This window comes from Rattus norvegicus, chromosome 5 (genome assembly GCF_036323735.1).
Source record: "Rattus norvegicus strain BN/NHsdMcwi chromosome 5, GRCr8, whole genome shotgun sequence".
Lineage (NCBI taxonomy): Eukaryota > Metazoa > Chordata > Mammalia > Rodentia > Muridae > Rattus > Rattus norvegicus.
Genome location: NC_086023.1, coordinates 117,831,501 through 117,851,932, shown reverse-complemented (window position 1 = coordinate 117,851,932; position 20,432 = coordinate 117,831,501). Strand labels below are relative to the sequence as shown.

Below are 20,432 nucleotides of genomic sequence, written 5' to 3'. Positions count from 1 at the left end.
CAGAGAACAACTTATAGGAGCTGTTCTCTCCTTTTGTCACATGGGTACCAAGGATTAAACTTAGATTATCAGGCTTTAGGGCAAACATCTCTACCCACTGAGTGATCATTCTGACTGCTTTTTTGCAAATGTAAACATTAAAAAATAGACTGTAAACAAAACAAAGTGCTCCGAAGAAAGATAAATTACTATTGAAGATAGTGTGTATCCATTTGCATGCTGGGGGTCCCTAAACCATACCTGCTGTGAATGAAATGCAGGCCTTACACTGACGTCTCTCAGGAGGGGAAATAGTATTCTCTATGAAAGGCAGCACATTCTGCTGTTATGCTCAGGCTTCAAAGGATTTGGTCAGCATGACTGTTGGAGGATCAGTGGGCAAGGGCTTTCAAACATAAAGAAATAATTATATCTTAGAAAAGAGCAAATCGAAATTTAGTATCATCTGTTTCTATGAGAGGGGGCACTGCCAATACCCCTGCCCCCTTTTCTCCAGTCAACTCAGTTCCTGAGTCCTATCCATTCCCTCGGCAGCATGCAGTGCAGGCCACACCCCTCCGGGTCCTCCTTACCACACATGTGGATCTCAAAGGCTATTCCATGTGTCTAAATAAGTTTGACTATATTTAAAGAGTCCCTGTGCCGAGCAGTTACACTGGCACATATCTGTGTTAGCAGCCTCCTATTATAACTGATGTTTTCATGAATACTTTAGACACTGTTTTGTGCATATGTCCAAATATACATGTATGGCTTATATTTAAGAGATATGCATATGTGTATGATTTTATACAGAAATGTTTAATACTCATGGTGTAAATGTATGTAACTTTATACACACACACACACACACACATATTCATAGAGGCCTTCCTCTTTCAAATATTATAAACGAAACTGTACCATGGTTTTTAACTATGTACAGGTCAGCCATTTTAACTTTTTTGTTTGCTTGTTTTGGTCCCAGATGAAATTTATTTTTGTGGAAGAAATACTTTTCCAGATGGCTACTTGGTTGTCCCAGTATACTCTACCGAATACTGGCTTTTTCTCTCTGGATACCACTCTATTCATAGACTAAATACTACACGTAGTCAGGCCTTGTGTAGGCTTAAATAAGAATGGTTCGTATATATTTCAAAGCTTGGTCCACAGTTAGCAGAACTGGTTGGGAAGGATTAGGAGGATGGCTCCGATGGAGGAGGTGTGTCTCTTGGGATGGGCCTTAAGGTTTCAAAAGCCCATATCATTCCTAGTTAATTGGAATTCTCTCTCATTCTCTATCTTTCCTATACACATGTTGGCAAAAGCTGTCTAGTTAAAGTGGTTAAAATCCATCTGGAATAAGGACAAAATACACTTTGCTCCACATGAGACCCCGACTGGAGAGGAAGGAAGAGTGGGAAGGGAGTTCTACGGGATTGTTCTGTCTCTCGCCTATGGTGACAGTTTCAAGAATCTGTGGTATTATGGAAGTTCACAGACCTCTGTGCCAAAGAGACTCTTATTAAGTAAATATTTTGAAATTTAGACATCAATTAATACTGTCTAGACATCAGCTGTGAAAAGAGTGCTGTGTGACAGGAAGCCACTAACTTGTCTTTCAATTTCCTATACTACCATTTCTCTGAAAGACGGACCATAATCACGACGCCTTCCCCAAACCTTCACGTTCTCTTCTCTGCTAATACGTCACATTCATACTGAAGTACCAACAACTACGAGTACCTTTTCTATTTCTCCACAGAGTCTTTACTATCTTAACAAAGGTAGTTTTGGGTTATTGCACAGAGTTCTATGCCACAAAAAAAACCCCACAGGAACTCCAGGTTCCAGGTGGCTGGGTGTGAGTCGTGTTCTTGTAACACTTGGCTAAGTGGCCTCCTTCAGAAAGTTACCTTATCAATCCGTTTTGTCTTCTCCATCTCAATCATTTTAACAAGGGGCTTTCCTTCATAGAGTTAATGTGAAGAGAAAATGAGGCACTGCACATAAAAGAATTCTTAAAGTGCTCTGGTAAGCTCGGTTCTTCTTTTTGTTAGCACCTCTTCCTAAGCTCTGCCAGCTTGGCCTGAGGCTGAGTCTATGGGCATTTCTTTGATTAATTATCAATATAGGAGGGCTCAGCCCATTGTGGGTGGAACCATTTTTTGGGTAGATGGTTCAATGCTGCCTCAGAAAGCAGGCTGAGCAAGCCATCAGGAGCAAGCCAATAAGCAGCGTTCTTCCATGGTCCCTGCTTCAGTCCACACCTCTAGGTTCCTGTCTCCAGTTCCTGCCCTGACTTCCTTTGATGATGGACTGTGGTGTGGAACGGTGGGCTGAAATAAGCCCTTTCTTCCTCAAGTTGCTTTTGTTCATGGTGCTCTGTTGCAGCCATAGAAACCCTAACTGAGACAGCTACCCAGTTACGGTCTTAGGTAGTGGGAAGTCTAGCACCATACCAGCATTGGGATGTTGTACTGGACAAGGTAACCTTGAATTTCTCATCTCACTTGCCCTTTCTATGAAAGGCTGACCTCAAGGGAGTGGAAGGAAGATAATACACATAGGTATGGAGCACTGCTCACCAAGAGCCATTGAACATATGTTAATTGTTAGACTTTAACACTTTGCTTGTGGTGTTAGATCATTGTTATGTTCTTGGTTATAGGTACATATTCATTTACAGAATGAAACGCATACAAGATTCATTTGAGACATAAAAATAAACAATAAATGTAACTTGCTATTACATGGTTCTATTTTAATAGAATTTTAGTTCAAAGAAATCAAGAGTTCATAACTAAGAAGGAATGGAGGAGAAAAATGTTTATGAGCTTTTTATGCACCTCAAATTGATTTTTAATTAATTAACAAAGGAGAATATGCATATTTTATCTCCTACCATAATTCAAAAGTGTTTTCTCCTTTGCATTATAATTCCATGTTATGATGCCAATCTTCTCTTCAGAAAAAAAGAATATGGGGAATTCCATTTTTGTGGAATGTGCTAGTCCCAACCCTTGACATGAGGAGCTATAGTCTTTTGGACCCAGAAAACTCTCTCTCTTTTTAAGGGGGGTTGTGTGTTTTGCTATGTGGTTCTGGGTGCCTAGGCTAGCCTTGAACTCACAAGATCCAGTTGCCTCTGCCACTCAAGTGCTGGGGTTAAAGTCATGTACAACCACGTGCAGCCTTTTTAAAAGCTTTTATACTATACTGTATGTTTTAAAAGAAGTTCTTTATTAAGAAGATGCTCCCTAAAAAGCTCTGTAATCTGCCATTGGCAGCACGTTTTGCTTAGCCTGACCACTGGGAGGTCTAGTGGACTCAACCTTCCAGTGCTCATCCCTCACCCAGAGTGGCTCCTCCCAGAACCTTCTCATCTTCCTCCTTTCAGGAGCTCAGGGTCAAAAACCCTGCAGGTCATTACTGATGTCTCTCCTTATTCTCTACCCAGATCAGACGCACCTGCAAATCTTATATAAATTCTTGGAGTCTGAGAGCTTTGTACAGCTCTACTGAGCATGTCCCAAGTCAGTGCTCAGGCAGCTCACCTGGGTGATTGCTGTGGCACCTCTGCCATCCTCTGCCCAATTCTGCTTTCCCGATTTTATCTACTGGTCCCTAGCTTCCTCACTCACTTATGACTGGTTGTTTAGGTTTCCTGCCCCACCAGGATGGAAGTTCTTATCTTTTGCATTTGCCTTGGTACTTCTCGGTCTCTGACGGGGGCCGATGTACACAAGATACCCACTGCATCCATCATGCTCTGTTTCTTTGTCCCCCATACTCCGTCCTCGGAACCTATTTCAACAAAGCCCTCCATGATCTTCTGCTAACATCCAGACTTCAGGAAGTATTCCTCTGCTCAGAGTCTCACTTGCAGGAAATGCCCAAGCCCCGACACAGGCCTACAAGCTTCATACTCCTGAGGGATTAATTAACTCCATCCTCATCACCTGCCCAACCTAGCCTTCGATCTTCTTTCTCTCTCTCATGGTCCTTGCCTCCCTCACTCCCACCAGGCTGCTTTGGCTGATTCTTCTGCCTACTAGATATCCAGTCCCACCCCATCAGGGCCTTTGCCCAATGTCAAGGGGCTGGTAGGTCTTGCTCCCCGCTTGCATGCTCTCCTACCCTCACTGCTCCATGGATTCACACACACAGGGATCACTGTCTGGCACTGTCTGCCTCTCACAACTTACTGTGCTGTTTGTTCTTGCTCTTCCCCTTTGGAACAAGGTCTTTATAAGATCATGATTTTTACATCACCCTTATCCCCTCTTCAAGGTGCCGAGAAGGGCCTTTGGCACAGAGCTGATGCTCAACAACAAGAAAGTAAAAGAGGTTTTCCTTAGTGGGGATAGAAACCCACAGCGGCAGCTCATCAGTGAGATGGAGCACACTGTGCAAACTGCTCTCCCAGGTCAAGCATCGTATCTATCACATTCTAACAGTCCTGCACGGTATAGTCAATAGTTATGTACACGTATCAAAACAAACGTTCTCCTTAGGAAAGGGCACAAATTTCCCCCATTCCCACTTTCCTGATTTTTAAGGGAAGGGGAACAGATTTTTCCCATTAAGATACATTTATTTTATGGATAATTTTTTCCAGATCTGTCTTACCCATAGTTTTTTCTTTTCCCATGCTGAAAAGTTTAGTATTAGTGCCAGAGGCAACACATATTCTGCTTTAGGCTGGCGTCTATTGGCAGTTCGTTATCAGAAGATATTACCCATGATGCCTTGGCCTCTTGTCTGTCGCAGAGCCTGCGTATTATCCAACTCCCTTCTGATCACCTGCTGTGAGAATGGGCAGAGAAGCTAATGCTACTCCCATTCAGATTGAGCTTCGGGCCTTGCGAAAGTTGGTAATAGAGGAGCCCTTTGGCTTGATTTCCTGCTTTATTTTTTTTAAACTGAAAAATATTTTATTGCTAGCAATCCCAAACCCCTAGACAGAAAAGTGTGAGCTGCTGTTCTGTGGGACAAGCTTCAGGTTTGGACACACTGTTGGGGTGCTGAACATCTATCTGTACCTGCTTCCTGCTGCAGTTGAGATCTTATAAACTGCTAAGGAGACACAGACCAATCCATCCTGCAATTCTAGTTTCTAAGAAAGCACATGATTCCTTTTTAAAGTATAATGTTGCCTTAAATTTTTACCCAGTACTAACACTAGTTTTCAAGCCATTTCCCAGCTTGCTTCTGAGAAGCACTAACAGCCCAGTCAGGTACCTCCCTTCCCATGTCAGTGGACATGATTTTTTTCCTTGGCTTCCCGGTGTTGGACTGAACCACCTCTTACCAAATAGGTCTGTCTCCCCAAATTGCCTCTGGATTCTAGTCTTTTTTGCTGTGGAATTTATATACAATGTCATCCACTTTTCCAAAGACATAAATACCAGATGATGTTTACTCTCTGATCTGTGTCCAAGAGGGATGCAAGTCGCTTTAGATTCCTTGTCTCCAGAAGTGATTCCAGTGTCTATGATCTGAGCAGAGGACTGTGGTCCCTCTTCAGCCCTTTCTCTCCTGTATCCAATACCATTAATTATAATGTTGAATATAAGAAAGCCAAAAGGCCTCTTATTTAAATGCTCATTTATATTTACAAAAATAATCCTCCCTGTTCCCTTCTGTTCAACTGCTCTCAGTGTTCTTGAAGTTCCTGACCTAAATGCTTCTTTCCCGCACAGTTCATCCATCTTTTCCCATTCCTACTTCCTTTAGCGCATCCCTGTCCCCGCTGCCCCAGGCTTTTCCTAGGTAGGCCACTGCCCCCATTTCTACACTGTCATCCTCTCTAAAGTACTGGGAAAGGGCCCATCACACCTCTCTCAAGGCTACCAGGTGGCCTGGAAACTCCAGCCATCACTCTCTCTGCCATTCTTGCAGGCACGAATAGGGGCCATAGTGTGCTCATGCCATTTATGGCCCTGCTCTCTCCACACTACAAAGAGATATTTGGGGAATTGCTCACTATTGAATCATTCCCACCATAGAGATCTCTGAATCCCCTATTTTCTGATCAAGTATTCTCAGACTGCTGAGAGAAGAGCCAAAAGGTTCTCTTCCTCCATTCGGTCCTATTCTCCTCTATTTCCTTCCCTTCCTAAGCCTTCTCATGCAGCCCCCATGGCCTCTAGCTCTGATCTGTTACGGGGCCCTTCTTACTATATCTCTGAGAGGTCACTTTTATCTAGATACTTTTCCTATCTTACGTACAAGGCCTATACTTTTTTTTTTAATCTCTCATCAAGTTTCTAGGGAAACTGAAATATTTTGCTATTAAGAATAGACCTAAGCTTTTAGAACATCATGGGAATAGCCTTCTATGCAAACCACTCCAGCAATACACAAAATTTAAAAGTCCAGTCCTCAGCATGTCAATACACCACTTTAATTTACCACCTACACCCAAGTGTTTCCATATCTGGTATAGTTTGACCATGCATAGGAGTAGCTTGGATATGGGCTCTTGGATATGGGCTTCAGCCTATGCTACAGACATAACAGGGCAGCAGGGATGGGGTGTGGGGATCTGGGCCTATTGCTGGAGCCTGCACAGTCAGGGACAAGGCTTAGGTGTGAACTCAAGTGCATGGGGCATGGTAAGTAACCGGCGCCTTGTCTCAGCCATACTCACTCGGTGAGGTGGGGGAGGCTGCACCGCCTTCTGTTGATGTGGTTGGAGGCTTGGTGTCTGGCATGGGCAGAGGCACAGGCCTGGCCATCGGTGGTGGCGGTGGCGGCGGCAACATTGGGGTGGGGAGGAATGGGTTGTGCACCTTGCCTTGACTGCTTCCATTGGGCTGCAAAGGTTCAGAGAAAACACACACAAGAAAAAGAGTAAACGGATGTCAGCCATCAGCTGTTTCCGAAAGGGAGAGTTTCATTAGGTAACTTTCATGCAAACCACTAATATTCAGGCCATGGGAAACATGGCGGTTGTTTGTTCCCCAGGGTGTCATGTTCAGAACATTCTGGTCTTGTGTCTACCTGAGCAGCTGACTCTTGCTCAGTGCTTTATCAGCTGCTGCCACCAGTGTCCTCACGATTCCTAGAGGCTTGTTTAGTATCTCCATGCATAGACACTGAGGTATTATTTCATCATGTCTGTTTATATAGGCAAAATGTTGATCCCCACGTACGTATATAAAATATATACCTATGATATTTTTCATTTCCTAAAGTCGATTTTATAATACAGTTAATGAATGTATTCAGTGAACACAGACATTTTCTTGCGCATATCATTTAGCATTAGGTACAGAAACTTTGATATTTAACCAAATAGCAGCTTTCCCTCAGAAGAGAACATGCCACATTTATTTTCAAGGTCTTCAAAACAGCCTTATGAAGAGACTTGTCTAAAACCCTGTAAAACTTTGAGCAAGATGTAAAACAGAGTGTTTGTTTGACAGTTCTATGAGATGATGTCATGACTACTAAAAAAAAAAAAAAAGAAAGAAAAAAAAACCACATTGGATATTCAGAAGTCAAACTTGGTGTTTGTGATCAATTCAGGTTTTCGGGGTTCCCTGAGTGGCTTTTCATACTGAGGTACAACTAGTAATAGCCTATATGTAATACAACTAGTAATAGCCCAACCCAAAATTCAGTCGAAGGAGATCTCATTGTCCTGGGCTTTTAAGAATAAACTTCATAATTCTGCAGAGGCAGTTCCATGCCTCCATTAGCATTTGTGGTTTGTTTAGTATTTTTCCTCAGCTGCTGTCTGGCGATCAGAAGGCTACGTCCTCTCACAGCATCCTTGCCCGTGTATTATTTCTGAGTGGACTGAGAGTCCATAAGTGAATATTTCAGAATAAGCCAAGAAAATGAATATACAAGCAAAATGGGGGGAAAAAAGGCACCATATTGATTTGTTGTCTAGACAGAAGTGTATCTGTGAACATATCACCAGACATTAGTCAAAGCTGCCTACTCTGGCTCAGATCTGCAGAATCAGGTCTTTCTGCAGGGGAGAAAAGCCAGTGACAGAGGACTGCCACCTAACATCCTACACCAGGCCATGATAGTCTTGGCTAATCTGTGGTTTCATGCTAGATATTATGAGGAAAGGAAATCAAATATGGCTTTCTGCTGGTCTTAATTTATTAGTACTATTGCCATTGGCCTTGGGGTTCAGTCGTTCATTGTAAACTATAGCTTTTTATATTTGTAATAAAATTTGTGATTTTATAAAATAACTTTTACTATTGGAATGCTATTTCAAATTGTGATGATTTGGTTTGTTTGAGAAAAATGAAAACATTCATTTATAGTTATCGAACGTGGCTTAGTTTTATCTGTAGATAAGTGGGGAAGATAACTACTCGCAGAAATAACAAACTGTAGTAAACTTTGCTTCTAGCATATTGAGTTCAAGTACTGGTCAACTTGATCTAAAGTGTTAGAAGCCTGTATTTCTCTCTCTCTCTCTCTCTCTCTCTCTCTCTCTCTCTCTCTCTCTCTTTTTAAAACATCAGCTTGGTTGATCTGAAACATCTGTCTCCCTCTGCTCTCCACCTCTCTTTACCACCCCGAACCATTATTTAAAATTATTTGGTCTTTCTATTTTGTTAACTGTATGATCCTGGGGTTAGAATGCAGGAGGTGGAATGGGGAAGGTTACATGGTTCACGCTCTAGACAGTTTATATCCATAAGCTTGACAGTTGCAAACCTAACACAAACACTGTTTTTAAACCCCAGCCAATGCCTCTTACTGCAAGTTAACTTTCCCATAATCTAGAATAAATATGACATTTGCCTGCAGTCAGTCAGCATGACATGACAACACAAAGTCACATGGTCATAAAGGGTCTTCTGGTTATTTTTACACTTGCTTAGTGTTTCTAAAGAAATAGGAAGATACAAAAAAAAATGATTTCCTTACATTGAGGAACCCCACCTGTCCAGCTTGCTGACCAGCATCGGGGCAGACAAGTTGGACAAACTCCTTCAGCGTCTCCTGAGGGTGGTAACGGATGGCTGGGTGTGAGAAATAAGGCCCAGGCTGCTGGATGATAGGTGACGTTGGAAAGTGGAGAGTCGATGGCGTCGCATGTGGGCTTGCTGCAAGAAACAAAGCAAGACAGGAACAGTCAGGGTTTGGGAGAAAAAGACCTGCTTGGCTGAGGCTGAACCCCTCAGCCTCCTCTGTTCATTTCTTCTCTTGGCCCGGTTCGTGGTGTCATTCACGTGACCGGATGCAGCCCACCGGGCAGCTCTGATGGATCTTCTCCTTTAAGGCTCTAAGACAAACAAGGAGGTTAGAGGAGGGTAGAGTTTCAAGTTGCCTCTCCATGTTCAGTGGACGTGAGTTATAAAGGCATTAATAATCCTTGTTGAAGATGAAGATTATTCATTACCTTAAGAGCCTTTTTAATGAAGCAAGCAATAAAAAATGTATTTGGTAGATTAGACCTGATTTAACCGACATTACATTTGACAAATTCTACCGTGCACATATGGATCCCCTTTCCTGCTGAGCTCTCCATAGATAATAATTCATTGTTAAAGCTCTTAGGCTCCTTTCAAGGAAATTCCTAGGGACTAATTCAGGACTAGAGGTTTTTTTCTGAAGTCTGTAGTAAATGATCACTTAATGAACCCAGGCAATTTGGATGCCGTACTTTACAATGGAAGGTTTATGTTGCATTTTTTCCCCCCTCTGTTGCCCTTTCAAAGCCAAGGCAGCTCCAGGCTGAGTCGGCAGGAACTTTGTGAAAGGCTGCTCCTCCCCCATAAATCTGATAACGGAGTCAGACAACGACGACGACTCCTTTATATTTGAACCCTGATAATTATCATTTGTACAAGATTACATTAGATAAAGAAAGCTTATGTGAGATGCTTAATAATTTTTTTCCAGGAATGCTTTTGTTCTTGAATTGGAAGGACATTGGCCAAGAGCTGCCAGAGGCTAAAGGCTGTGTGTGAAGGACTGACAACACTTAGCCCAAGTCAAGTCAGGCCAGAGAAGACTCCAGACAGGGATGCATATGGTTCTCCTTTCCCCCCTTTTGTAATTTAAATCTTTAAACTGAAGGGTCTCTGACAGAGAGAAACATAGAAACACCCACAGTTTTGGGGAATATATCTTCCTGAATACCAAGATGCACAACGTTGAAGAGAATCCAAAGTTCAGTGTGCTCTGCCTTTCTCTCACCGTCCCCTTGGAATGACTGAGAATTTGTGCTAACCGATACTGGGGCCTCCTTAGGATTAGAGTATTTTTTTAACCAATAACTTAAGGGGCTATGGTTTTGTGGGTCAGAGCGACACCCTGTAGATCCTAGAGTAAAAATGGAGGCTGGAATAGAAGCAGGACTCCAACCCAGGCCTTGCAGATAGGCCATTGCTTTCAAGCCACTCAAATTCATTTACTAAAAATCCACAGGCTCCTACTATGGGTCCAAGAGACAAAGTTGAGCTAATCTAGGTAAAGTCTTACCCTTAGTCATTCAACTGAGGACATCACAAACATAATTGATTGAAATGAGAATTTTCTAGACTCTTTACTTCCTCTTCTACTCGCTCTCATGTTGGTAGACCAGTTTCCTATCCACTTAGTCATCCACTGTGACAGACTCAGAACTGAGCCTGGCACTTGATATATATTTGGTAATTGCACAATGAATGGCTCAATAAGGAGTTTAAAAATTAAGAAAAATCAAGCATAAATTTTGCCAAGGACAGAATATGTTTATGCCCTCTGAGGAAGAGACAGAGAACATGGACATATGTTAAGACTGCATACAACGAGATATAAGTTTTGGAATCCATTCTGGTCTCTGAGTGAAAACTCAGAAGCTAAAGAGTTAAAAGCTCCCGGTTTGCTCTTCCCCTGCAAACTGTGCAGCTGGATTTAAAGAATGAAAGGAATCTTTTTTCTTTCTTCCAGCACAGATGTAGTTGTCTTCACTGGTAGCAAGAAACGCTGACCAGAGACCTGTTTCTGACAGAATCATTTCTAGTTAGCATCGTAGGTGTCATTTCTCAAACGAGAATAGGAATGTACCGAGCTGAACAGAATTATAGACTCGACAGTTGCAGCACCTCAAACACTCCACTGTCAAGAGCCCCGTGAGGCTGACCTTGAGGATAAAGTGGCTTTGCCTCATGGTCTCCCAGAAAGTGATGAGTGGCTTTTAGATAAGAAATGGTGGTAGCCACCAAAGGTATGCTGCCCAAGGAAAAACACAGGCTTGAGCAAAGATCAAGCGGATAAAAGTTAAAGAAACATGACGGAAGAGATAATTCACCACTACCATGCGCTCTCTCCATTAATTGTTAATAAACACCACCGAACTTATTTTATTAAAGAAGTAAAAGAAAATGATTAGTGGTGTAAATTTAGACTTTCATTTCTTTATTGCGTTTTCGCAACAGCAATTTATTCTTCTCCTCCTTATGGTGCAGAACCCAGTGCAGACCGAAGAATATATGGTGCTTTATAGAATTAATTCTATAATGACTGATTGATTAGGATCAATTAATTCTTAGTTAATTCCAGGAAGTCATCTAGCCTGAGATTCTAAATCAGACATCTGCTGAGTCTGCATTTGCAGGGCTGTTCGCTTCGAGCCTCCTTTCTCCTTACTTGGGACAGAAAGTCACCAGTTCACTGTAGAGACAGAAGCAGATGATTCGAGACCATGACCTTTAATTTCCTCAGAGAGAACTCTGTTGGTTCCCATTGCATCCCTGGTGTTTCTCTGGATAACCTTCCTCTTCTACTGGACACTGAGGCCCATAAAAACCCAGAGCTAAGATCAAATCAATGTCTTTTTCTCCTCTTTTCTCTACTTCTTTTTTCCCCCTTTCCTTTGGGTTTGGTGTTCTTAGTGTACCTAAACTCTTATCTAAGTTGTCTCAAACCATTTTAGAAGGAGTCATTGGGGCGAAATCAACCAAACGATTAATTAGATGTTCTTTGAGATGGCTGGGGCAAGCTGTGTTGAAGAGAGACTACCATTATGAAGCTGGCATGATGTTAATGGAATACACAGAGTGTTATGAGTCCAAATTTTTGATGAGGAGAAACATCTCTGATGGCTGTGTGTGTGAACAGTTGACACAATAAAAATTATAGTACATTATGTAAATGCATATTTAGATCCTTTAAAATGTGCATTGTTTACTTGAGAGTCAATATAGCCTTTTCTCCAGTGGTTACGGTTTATTGCAAAGCATCCATCTAGATCCGTGTTAATGTTAATACAATACTGTGAATTAAAAGACCCTACCAAACTGGCTGCTTCTGGGGTCTAGTGCTCTCAGTACCCCAGGCCTGGAGCAACACGGCGTCTGTTGGGAACACTCCAATCTGAATGACTCTCACCACTAGTTTCACTGTTAGCTAGCAGCAAGCCTGGTTTACAACAATAACTTGGGCTTTTCATGGGAACACAAATAGGATGGAGAGGAAGGAAGTGGATCTGTGATTGCCCAAACCGAGTCACCACAAACACATTTAGAGACAGGATTTCCTAAGGGTCCAGTAATCACTTATGGTCAGGCAGATTGGCTTGGCCTGCCTCCTCCCTAGACTCCAGAACTTTCTAATTGTATAAAATTATCTCTTTTAGTTTGAAGAAGGAGAAGGCTAAAGTCCGATACAACTGAATATATGTTTAAGTAGAAAAGGCTTCCTCCCTTTAAATCAGAGTTGACTAAGACTAGGGAGGAGAAGCCAAGGTCATTGATATGATAGCGATGTTTGGTGTCACAGCCCAGTGTCAGGGGGAGACCTTTTAGACGCACACTTCAGTAGAGTGCATGTGACCATAAACCACAGGGGGAGGGGTGGGTGGCTAGACCTGGCATCTTTATGCATTTTAAAAAAATCTTAGGAAGGAAGCCATTTCTTCTCACTATTTCCAAGATCAGCCTTCCAAATTCTAAGAACCCTGCACTGAGCTGTGTTATCCTATGCAGCCCTGCTGCTGTTCTGCCTGATTTATTCCTCGTCTGTGTACCACTGTTGCTTCTCGCAGCTTCCATAGAGACATTAGCTCTTGCTTTTTGGTACCAGCCATCAGATCCTAGCCTGTTCTAAGAGAGCATTCACAGAAAAACTGTCCAAAGGTAACACAGCCATAAAATCTACTCCTCCTTTAAGTGGTTCAAGATAGAGGCTTTTTCCCTGGCAAGAATGAAGGGCATACCCAAGCCCAGAATCTGCCAAGTGTCATCTTCTTCACATTAATCATTAGGGGCAACAGGTGGGGTTCCAAGTTGTTTCTTCTGCTGGGCTGTCAGGAGGAACAGCCTCCCATCTGTCTGCAGGATCTAGATGAGCTCTTTGCAGAGACAGAGTGGCTTTGAGAACTCCTGACTACTCTTGCTTAAAACATTTTTTCTTTCTTTCTTTTTCTCTTTCTCTCTTTCTTTCTTTTCTTTCCTTTTTCTTTTTTCTTTTTTCTTTTTTTTTTTTTTTGTGCTAAGGCAAAGCTCCAAAAGGAGAAGAAATTATAAGGAAAAAATATCCTACTTAAAACCAAAAAGCCCTCAACAAGGGCAAGCGGAAGTTGTATTGTTTGGGTTGTCAACTGCTGAGCTTCTTTAGGAATTCTAAACCAACCCTGTACAACCCCACCGAAGCCTACCTGAAGCGGAGAGATCTATCTTAATGGCCCACAGCTATAATTGATAAATCATGCATGAATCAGGCCTGCCATTTACGAAAGCTGAGAAGTTTGGAGCTCTGTGATTTATGTTAACAGACACAGGGAGGGAGGCATTGGAACTGCTACTCGGGCACTTAGGAGGCTGAGCCTTTTCTAAGTAACAAAGCGTGTGACTCAAAGCGAGCTAAGGCTCTTCAGAGTCTTCCAAGACTCTCAGTCCAGACCTTGAATGTCATCGGGAAGCACGTGAAAGGCGCAGGGGAAAGCCTCACGCTTTGTGATGCTCTGTGAAATGGTAGCATTACTGTGTGACTGCTTCAGATGCCTTAGTAGTAAGCTACTACGTCGTTCTGAGATGGGGATGTTAAGTGAGTCTACTTGAATTAAAGCTGTCTTTCTGACCACAATACTTGAAGATCAGAGTGTCTCTTGGAAAAACACATCTCCTCTCCTCCAATCAAGGGAGGCCAAAGTTGATTTACATTCTTGTCTTTATCAATTTTAACTATACAAAACTCCGTGTTTCTCTGGACTCCACAAAGTTGACCTCTGACCTTTACAGGCAGGCTGTGGCTCCCATGTGACCTCCTCCCCCGCCATATCACACACAAAACCAAACAAACAAACAAACAAACAAACAAGCAAGCGGTACATCACAGCTTCTGGAGAAAAATGTCCTGTGTTTTTCAAAAGCTCTGGGCTTTGGTCTACAGCATGAATGGAGGCTCCCTCTCTGGAGACCAGTGGTTCCCAACCTTCCTACTGCTGTGGCCCTTCAGTACAGTTCCTCGAATTGTGGTGAATCCCAACCACAAAGTTATTTTTGTTGCAACTTCATAACTGTAATTTTGTGACTGTTATAAAATTATAATGTAAATATTTGTCATGCAGGATATTTGATATGCGACCCTTGTGAAAGGGTCACTCAATCCCCAAAGTAGTTGAGACTCACAGGTTGAGAAATCCTGGTGGAATGGACATTTTGAAGGTCTGTGGCAATATTCTACTCTGTGCTGCATGAGTGGCTATAGACCTACCATTAGCAAAAGGGTGAAACTATGTTCAATAAAATCTTATTTCAAAATATAGGCCAGGCCTGGATTTGATCTGGTATAGACTCACGTAGTTCTATTCCTTTTCATACCCTCCCAACTCTGCAGGGAACCTGCCAGTCACTGTTCTCTTTGTCCCTTGTTTACAAGCCACTGTGAGGCCCTGGTCTTCTGATGCTCCCAAGGCTATCAGAATGGTTTCCATGCGTCCATGAACCTCCCCTTCACCTTCCATGCCTCTTCTTCACTATTATTTAGCACGCCTTGTCCTGAGCTAGTTACTCCCATCTATGTCATCCCAAACATGTACGTCAGAATACTCATGCAGCATAGGATGAGACCCATGGGGTCTTAGAATAACAGACTTGCATGTTTGAGGCCCATGCAGCTTGCTTCCCCGCACCCCGAGGAAAGACAGTAAGAGAATAAAGAGCGGACAGACACAGACATACATACAGGAAATCTGGGATCAGGAGGGGTCTATTACTGTCACAACCCGGAACTGTGGCATGTTTATCAGGTACAGCACAGGGGGAAGGGTTAGCTAATCTCAGGAAGAGGTCTCTGTATGCCAGGAGTCTCTGGCTGTAAACATCTGGAGGAGGAAGCTGAGGTTGCTAGTCTCTGCATACACTGACCAGTTCTCCATAAACACAGACTCCAGAGTCAAGCTTCACCGTTTCACACAGTGATCCACAAACAGCGCCTTGCAATTTTGCTACTGCTATATTATATTACGGGAGAGGATACTGGCAGGCGAGGATGAAACTGGAATTCATTTTCGTGTCCTCAGATCAGTGCTGACTATACACAGACTGTACCATACACAGAGGGCAGGGGGTGGAGTAAAAAGTGCCGTTCTCCGCCTGTCTCCACAGGAGTATGTGGATATTAAAAGAGTGGCATCAGCAAGGGCATGGGTATGCCATGAAGGTCTCAGAACTAACTTTGTAAACAACCAAATACAAATACAATATTAGCAGTGGCAAAGTCTTTGATCGTAGAGTTAAATAGCTATATTCAGAAACCTGAAGAGTGTTTTTTCTGAACAAAAGTCTTCTCTACCTTTGCCTAAAACTCAGGCTGTGGGACAACATAGTTTAGAACTATGTGGCCATCTTTCTGTGGACACTTTTCTACTTAGAACTTAGAGCTTGGGTGTTAATTCTGACTGTTCTCACTGGCCTCTTCTTTTGCCATGTAGACACATCTGTCATGCCTTCTGCCTTCTGATCTATCCAGATTCTGAGCTTGCTTCCTAACACGGGCACATGGGAACCTTCATCACGCCTGTGAAGGGCCCTGAGGTGTGGTTAGTTAGACAGTTAACACGGGCTTACTACAAAAGAAGGCTCTTCTATGGCCAAGGGCATATTTTGGGAGATCTTTCTATTCAGATGCCTGGGTGTTTAGTTTCTGCAGCTATATGACTTACAAAGATGCACAAAGTCCTTCTCCCCTGGTTCTCTCATTTTGAAACAGAACTTGAACAAAATACTCACTGGGGCCCATCTGCTTTAAATTTGAGTGGGTATATGGAATTCAGTATCAATAATTATGTTTACAAATGGCTTAGTACAACTGATTCATAGTAATAAAATTAAAACCTAGAAGACTGGAAAACAAAAGAGTACGAGCCATTTAAAAGAACACATTTTTAAACTAAGCTACAAGGAACATCTGGACTGTTGGCTAGCATATCCAGAGTTTTATAGGCATGGAGTATTCTGGGTTAAGGTCTGACAGAGAGCCCCAGCCTTTATCCTGACAGGGTTTCTGAACTGACCATATTCCCACACTAATTGCATAAGCTACCATGGTGGCTGATGTGAAATGTGTTCAAGCAGCACCCAACAGCTGTGGCTATGGCAGATATGAGGGGTGATAATTTCATAGGCAAAGTTGACAGGAATCCAGCTCTATGGAGGGAACTTAGACTTCCTTTTTTTTTTTTCTTTTTTTCGGAGCTGGGGACCGAACCCAGGGCCTTGCGTTTGCTAGGCAAGCGCTCTACCACTGAGCTAAATCCCCAACCTGGAAGTTAGACTTCTATGCAATATGCAAGTGAGACTACGAGATGAGAGATGAAGAATGACAAACGCATCAAAACAACGTGAGCGAAAAAATAAACCCCTCCCGCCTCAGAAGGGATGGCATGCGGTTAGGAGGAGCAGGTGGGATTCTTGTGAGGGGCTGCCAGACCTCTGGAGTGGTAGGCAGAGTGTTTCAAGAAAGTTTTAGCAACCCTATCTCAGCAGAAGCTACGGCTGCAGGGATGACAGGTGCTGGGACTTACGATGTTTGCAAGTCTTTCTCTCCATTACATATAAAGCAAGTTAAGTCATGTCAATGACAAGCAAGCAAAATCCTTGTGCCGGTTGGCGTTTTTTTTGTCAATTGGCCACAAGCTACAGTCATCTGGGAAGAAAGAACCTCAATTGAGAAGATGTCTCACTGTACTGGCCTGTAGGTAACACCGTGGGGCATCTTCTTAATTAATGATTGCTATGGGAAGGTCCAGCCCACTGTGCATTGTCCCCTCTATGAGCAGAGGTGTAAGAATGTGGGCTGAGGTAGGCAGGGGAGCAAGCCAGTAAACCGAACTCCTCCATGGTCTCTGCTTTAGTTCCTGACTCCGGGTTCCTGCTCCGACTTCACAGGAAGTGGATCATCAGCTCTGAGGTGAAATAAACCCTTTCCTCTCCAGGTTGCTTTTGGTTAAGGAGTTTTATCACAGCAACAGGAGGAAAGTAAGCAGACCTGCAACTGTAAAGCCAAAGGACAATTTTCAGCACTTCTCTTCGCCAACCACCAGGCTGACGACATTTCAAGATTGTGCGGCTGGATGTGACGGTTAAGCGTTACTTCCCAGTGCCCTCCTGAATTTGCAGTCTCTTTAGTCATCCTGCAGAATTAGAGTATTTCTTCCTGATGTTAGTGCATTTTCCTCAAGAGGAGGAAATGTTAGTCCAGCATGAAAAGTCTGGTACCATCTGGCTTTAGTATCCACTGTGCTGGGCCAGTCTTTCCTGGTCCTCCTCTCCTTTAGCTGATACGCTCGGTTCTGTGTGGGCCATAGAAAGCGACTGCTATGGACTAAAACTGCACAGGGTTTCGGAGAATCTGCACAGAGCTACAAAGCTTTCGAAGCTGGCACACCTCTATTTATAAGTGTGTAAGAGCACTCATAAAAGACCGTTCCGAGGACGAGAACGAACATATAGAGGTCCTTAGTCAGCCCACATATTCAACAAACATCCTGAGTGTCTACTACAGGCTGAACAGTGACCTAGCTAGACTTGGGCTATCTATCATCCTTCAGGTATCTGTGGGGAGGAGAGATGTAAAACGTAATCCAGGATATACAGTGGCATTAGGAAACTGAGACTCAAGGGTTGAATTGTTTACAGGTGAAGCTGCATGCACACCACGGTTTGAATGAGAAACATCCTCCACAGGGTTGGTGGCACTGCCTGAGAAGGTTATGGAACCATAGGAGGCATAGGCTTGCTGGAAAGTACTTCACCGGGGGAAGACTTTGAGGGTTTATAGCCTTACATCACTCTGTTTTCTGTGTGTATGAAAATGTCACCAGCTAGCGTCTCGCTCCTGCCATGCCTTCCCCTCCATGATGGACTCTACCGGTCTGGAGCAAGAATAAACCCTTGCTTACTTGAGTTGCTTTTGCTTGTGGTTATTTTTCTCAGCAGCAGAGAAGGTTAACTAACCAGGTTCACAGCATGAACTGATGACAGCTTTCTCAGCTTATGTTTCCCCTGTGCTCTTCAAGTGCTTAAGTGCAGAACCAAGTCCCAGGCTGGTGAGGATTGCTGCCCGCTGCCCAGCTCCTGTCTCTCCCTCCTGTAATACCCAGGATGGACTTTTGCCCACCCTGCTGTCCTTATCCTTTCTCCTGTAAGTGGAGTTCTAACATTTCTTTGGAGAGCTCTTCTCCCTCAGCCTCAGGTCATGTGATTAGCGGCCCTGACACCTGGTTCTGATGGTGGTTATAGAGGCCAGGGTATACAATGGGACATCCTGTTGTCTTTCAGGTATAAAGTTTGTCTAAAAGATGAGCAAAGGATCCTGATTAGGCCAGTCAGAGCCACAGGCATCTATCTGGTGGTAGGTGCTATTCTATGTGTTATAGAAAAGCCATTCTTTTCCCTTTTGGATTGTTAAGGTTGTGGAAATAAGTGTGGAGTTGTTCACACATTGTGCACTATCAACGAGATAGAGCCTGTGAATAGGGCTCACCATGAGAGGACTAGAGGAGGAAAGTTATGATCCGTGCACTTGATGTGTGTCCACTCGAAGCCACACTCTCCTAGATTTTTCAGTTGCTTAACCTAACCCATTACCTGTTTTTGGCTAGTTGATGGAAGGGTGGTTAAGTGGTTAAGCATTTTTTTTTTTTAGAATTCGCAAAAGGAGTCTTTATTAGCACAGTTCACTGTCTAGTACTTAACTACCATCGGCTTTTATTACAGTGCTCAGGAATCTGGGGGTTTAGGAAGATCTGGTGACGTTCCCTAAGAATGACAAGGTTTTATAACTATGTCAACAGAAGGTGCCCAAGGAACCTGGTAATCACAGCCTAAAATCTCCATTAAACACTCAAACAGTACTGGTGCTGTCCTCTGGTTATTTATTACCTCCTCACTAATGATGTCTGCTCTACTAGGTAGACTGGTAGGGATGGCCTTTTGAGCTTGACCATTTGGGCCTCTATTGTTTGTGGCAGATGAAGGCTCAACTAATTAACAAAGATACTTCCCCCTTTAGTGAGAGCCATAGATAAAGAGGGCTCCTCTAAGTGAGGTCTCTGACATCAAGGGGCCTGCTCACCGTGACTCCACTCTTCTTCCACACAGGAGTATGTGTGTGTGTATGGGGAGGCATGGGGAACGTGGGTCTGCTCACTTCCCCAAGACCATTTTTCATTTCCAGCTTGTTCTAGGTTACCTCTAGATCACCAAGAGTAGGTAGAAAGTCAGGAGTGAGAGGGCGTGAGATCATTCCAAGGGAAAAAAACAAAACACAAAGAGAGCAAAGGAGGCTCTCAGGGCAAGGAGTAGTCTGGGAGAAAACTGTTACTTACTGGACACACACTGCATTCCAAGTCCCTCCTTACACAGGACAGGGCAATTCACTCTCCTCACACCAATGCTTTCCAATTATGTAAAAGCGGGAAAACAAAGGCCCACTGAGGACAGATGACTTCCACAGGCTTAAATAGAGCCCACATGGCTGGGAAGAACTTGAATTCTATTGTGGCCGGCTCCGCTGCTAGGCACAGCTTCTTACTAGTCCCTCCCTGCCTCTGGTTAAATTACTTTTTCAGAGGTCAAATGGCTTATTTCCTTTCAGATCTTCTGTTCCAGGCCTCTTATTACTGAAGGAGAACCAGGCAGCTCTGATGGTCTCACATGTGCTTTTCACATAAGAAAACAGAAGTTTTGGGGAGATGTGGAGAAACCACTGACATTTAATATAAAGAAATAGCAAATGACAATGTAAATTTTCTGTGGGACTACAACTTTAGAAAGCATGTGAGTGTGTGTGGGTGATTAAATGCACCAGAGCTCCCAACACAGAGGATGCAGCCCGGAAGAGTGACTCTCAGTGTTCTGCAGCCATTTGGACAGGACAGTCCTCAGAGTGTGTTCCCTTGCTCCATGTGTGACAGGCTGGAGCACTTACACACCGCTGAAGCTCAGCTCCAGGCAATGCAGTGCACTTAACTTGAC

At 43.3% G+C, this 20,432-nt stretch overlaps 1 protein-coding gene across 10 annotated transcripts in view; it reads right to left on the bottom strand.

The window, feature by feature from the left end:
* Positions 1 to 20,432, bottom strand: part of Nfia (nuclear factor I/A) — a 538,386-nt gene that overhangs the window by 45,459 nt on the left and 472,495 nt on the right. For all 10 annotated transcript variants that reach the window (XM_063287182.1, XM_063287181.1, XM_063287183.1 and 7 more), the window contains 2 exons: positions 8,893 to 9,071; positions 6,638 to 6,803 (listed from right to left, as the gene is read on the bottom strand). In XM_063287182.1, the coding sequence (XP_063143252.1) occupies positions 6,638 to 6,803; positions 8,893 to 9,071 (345 nt within the window). The remainder of the gene's footprint in view (positions 1 to 6,637; positions 6,804 to 8,892; positions 9,072 to 20,432) is intronic.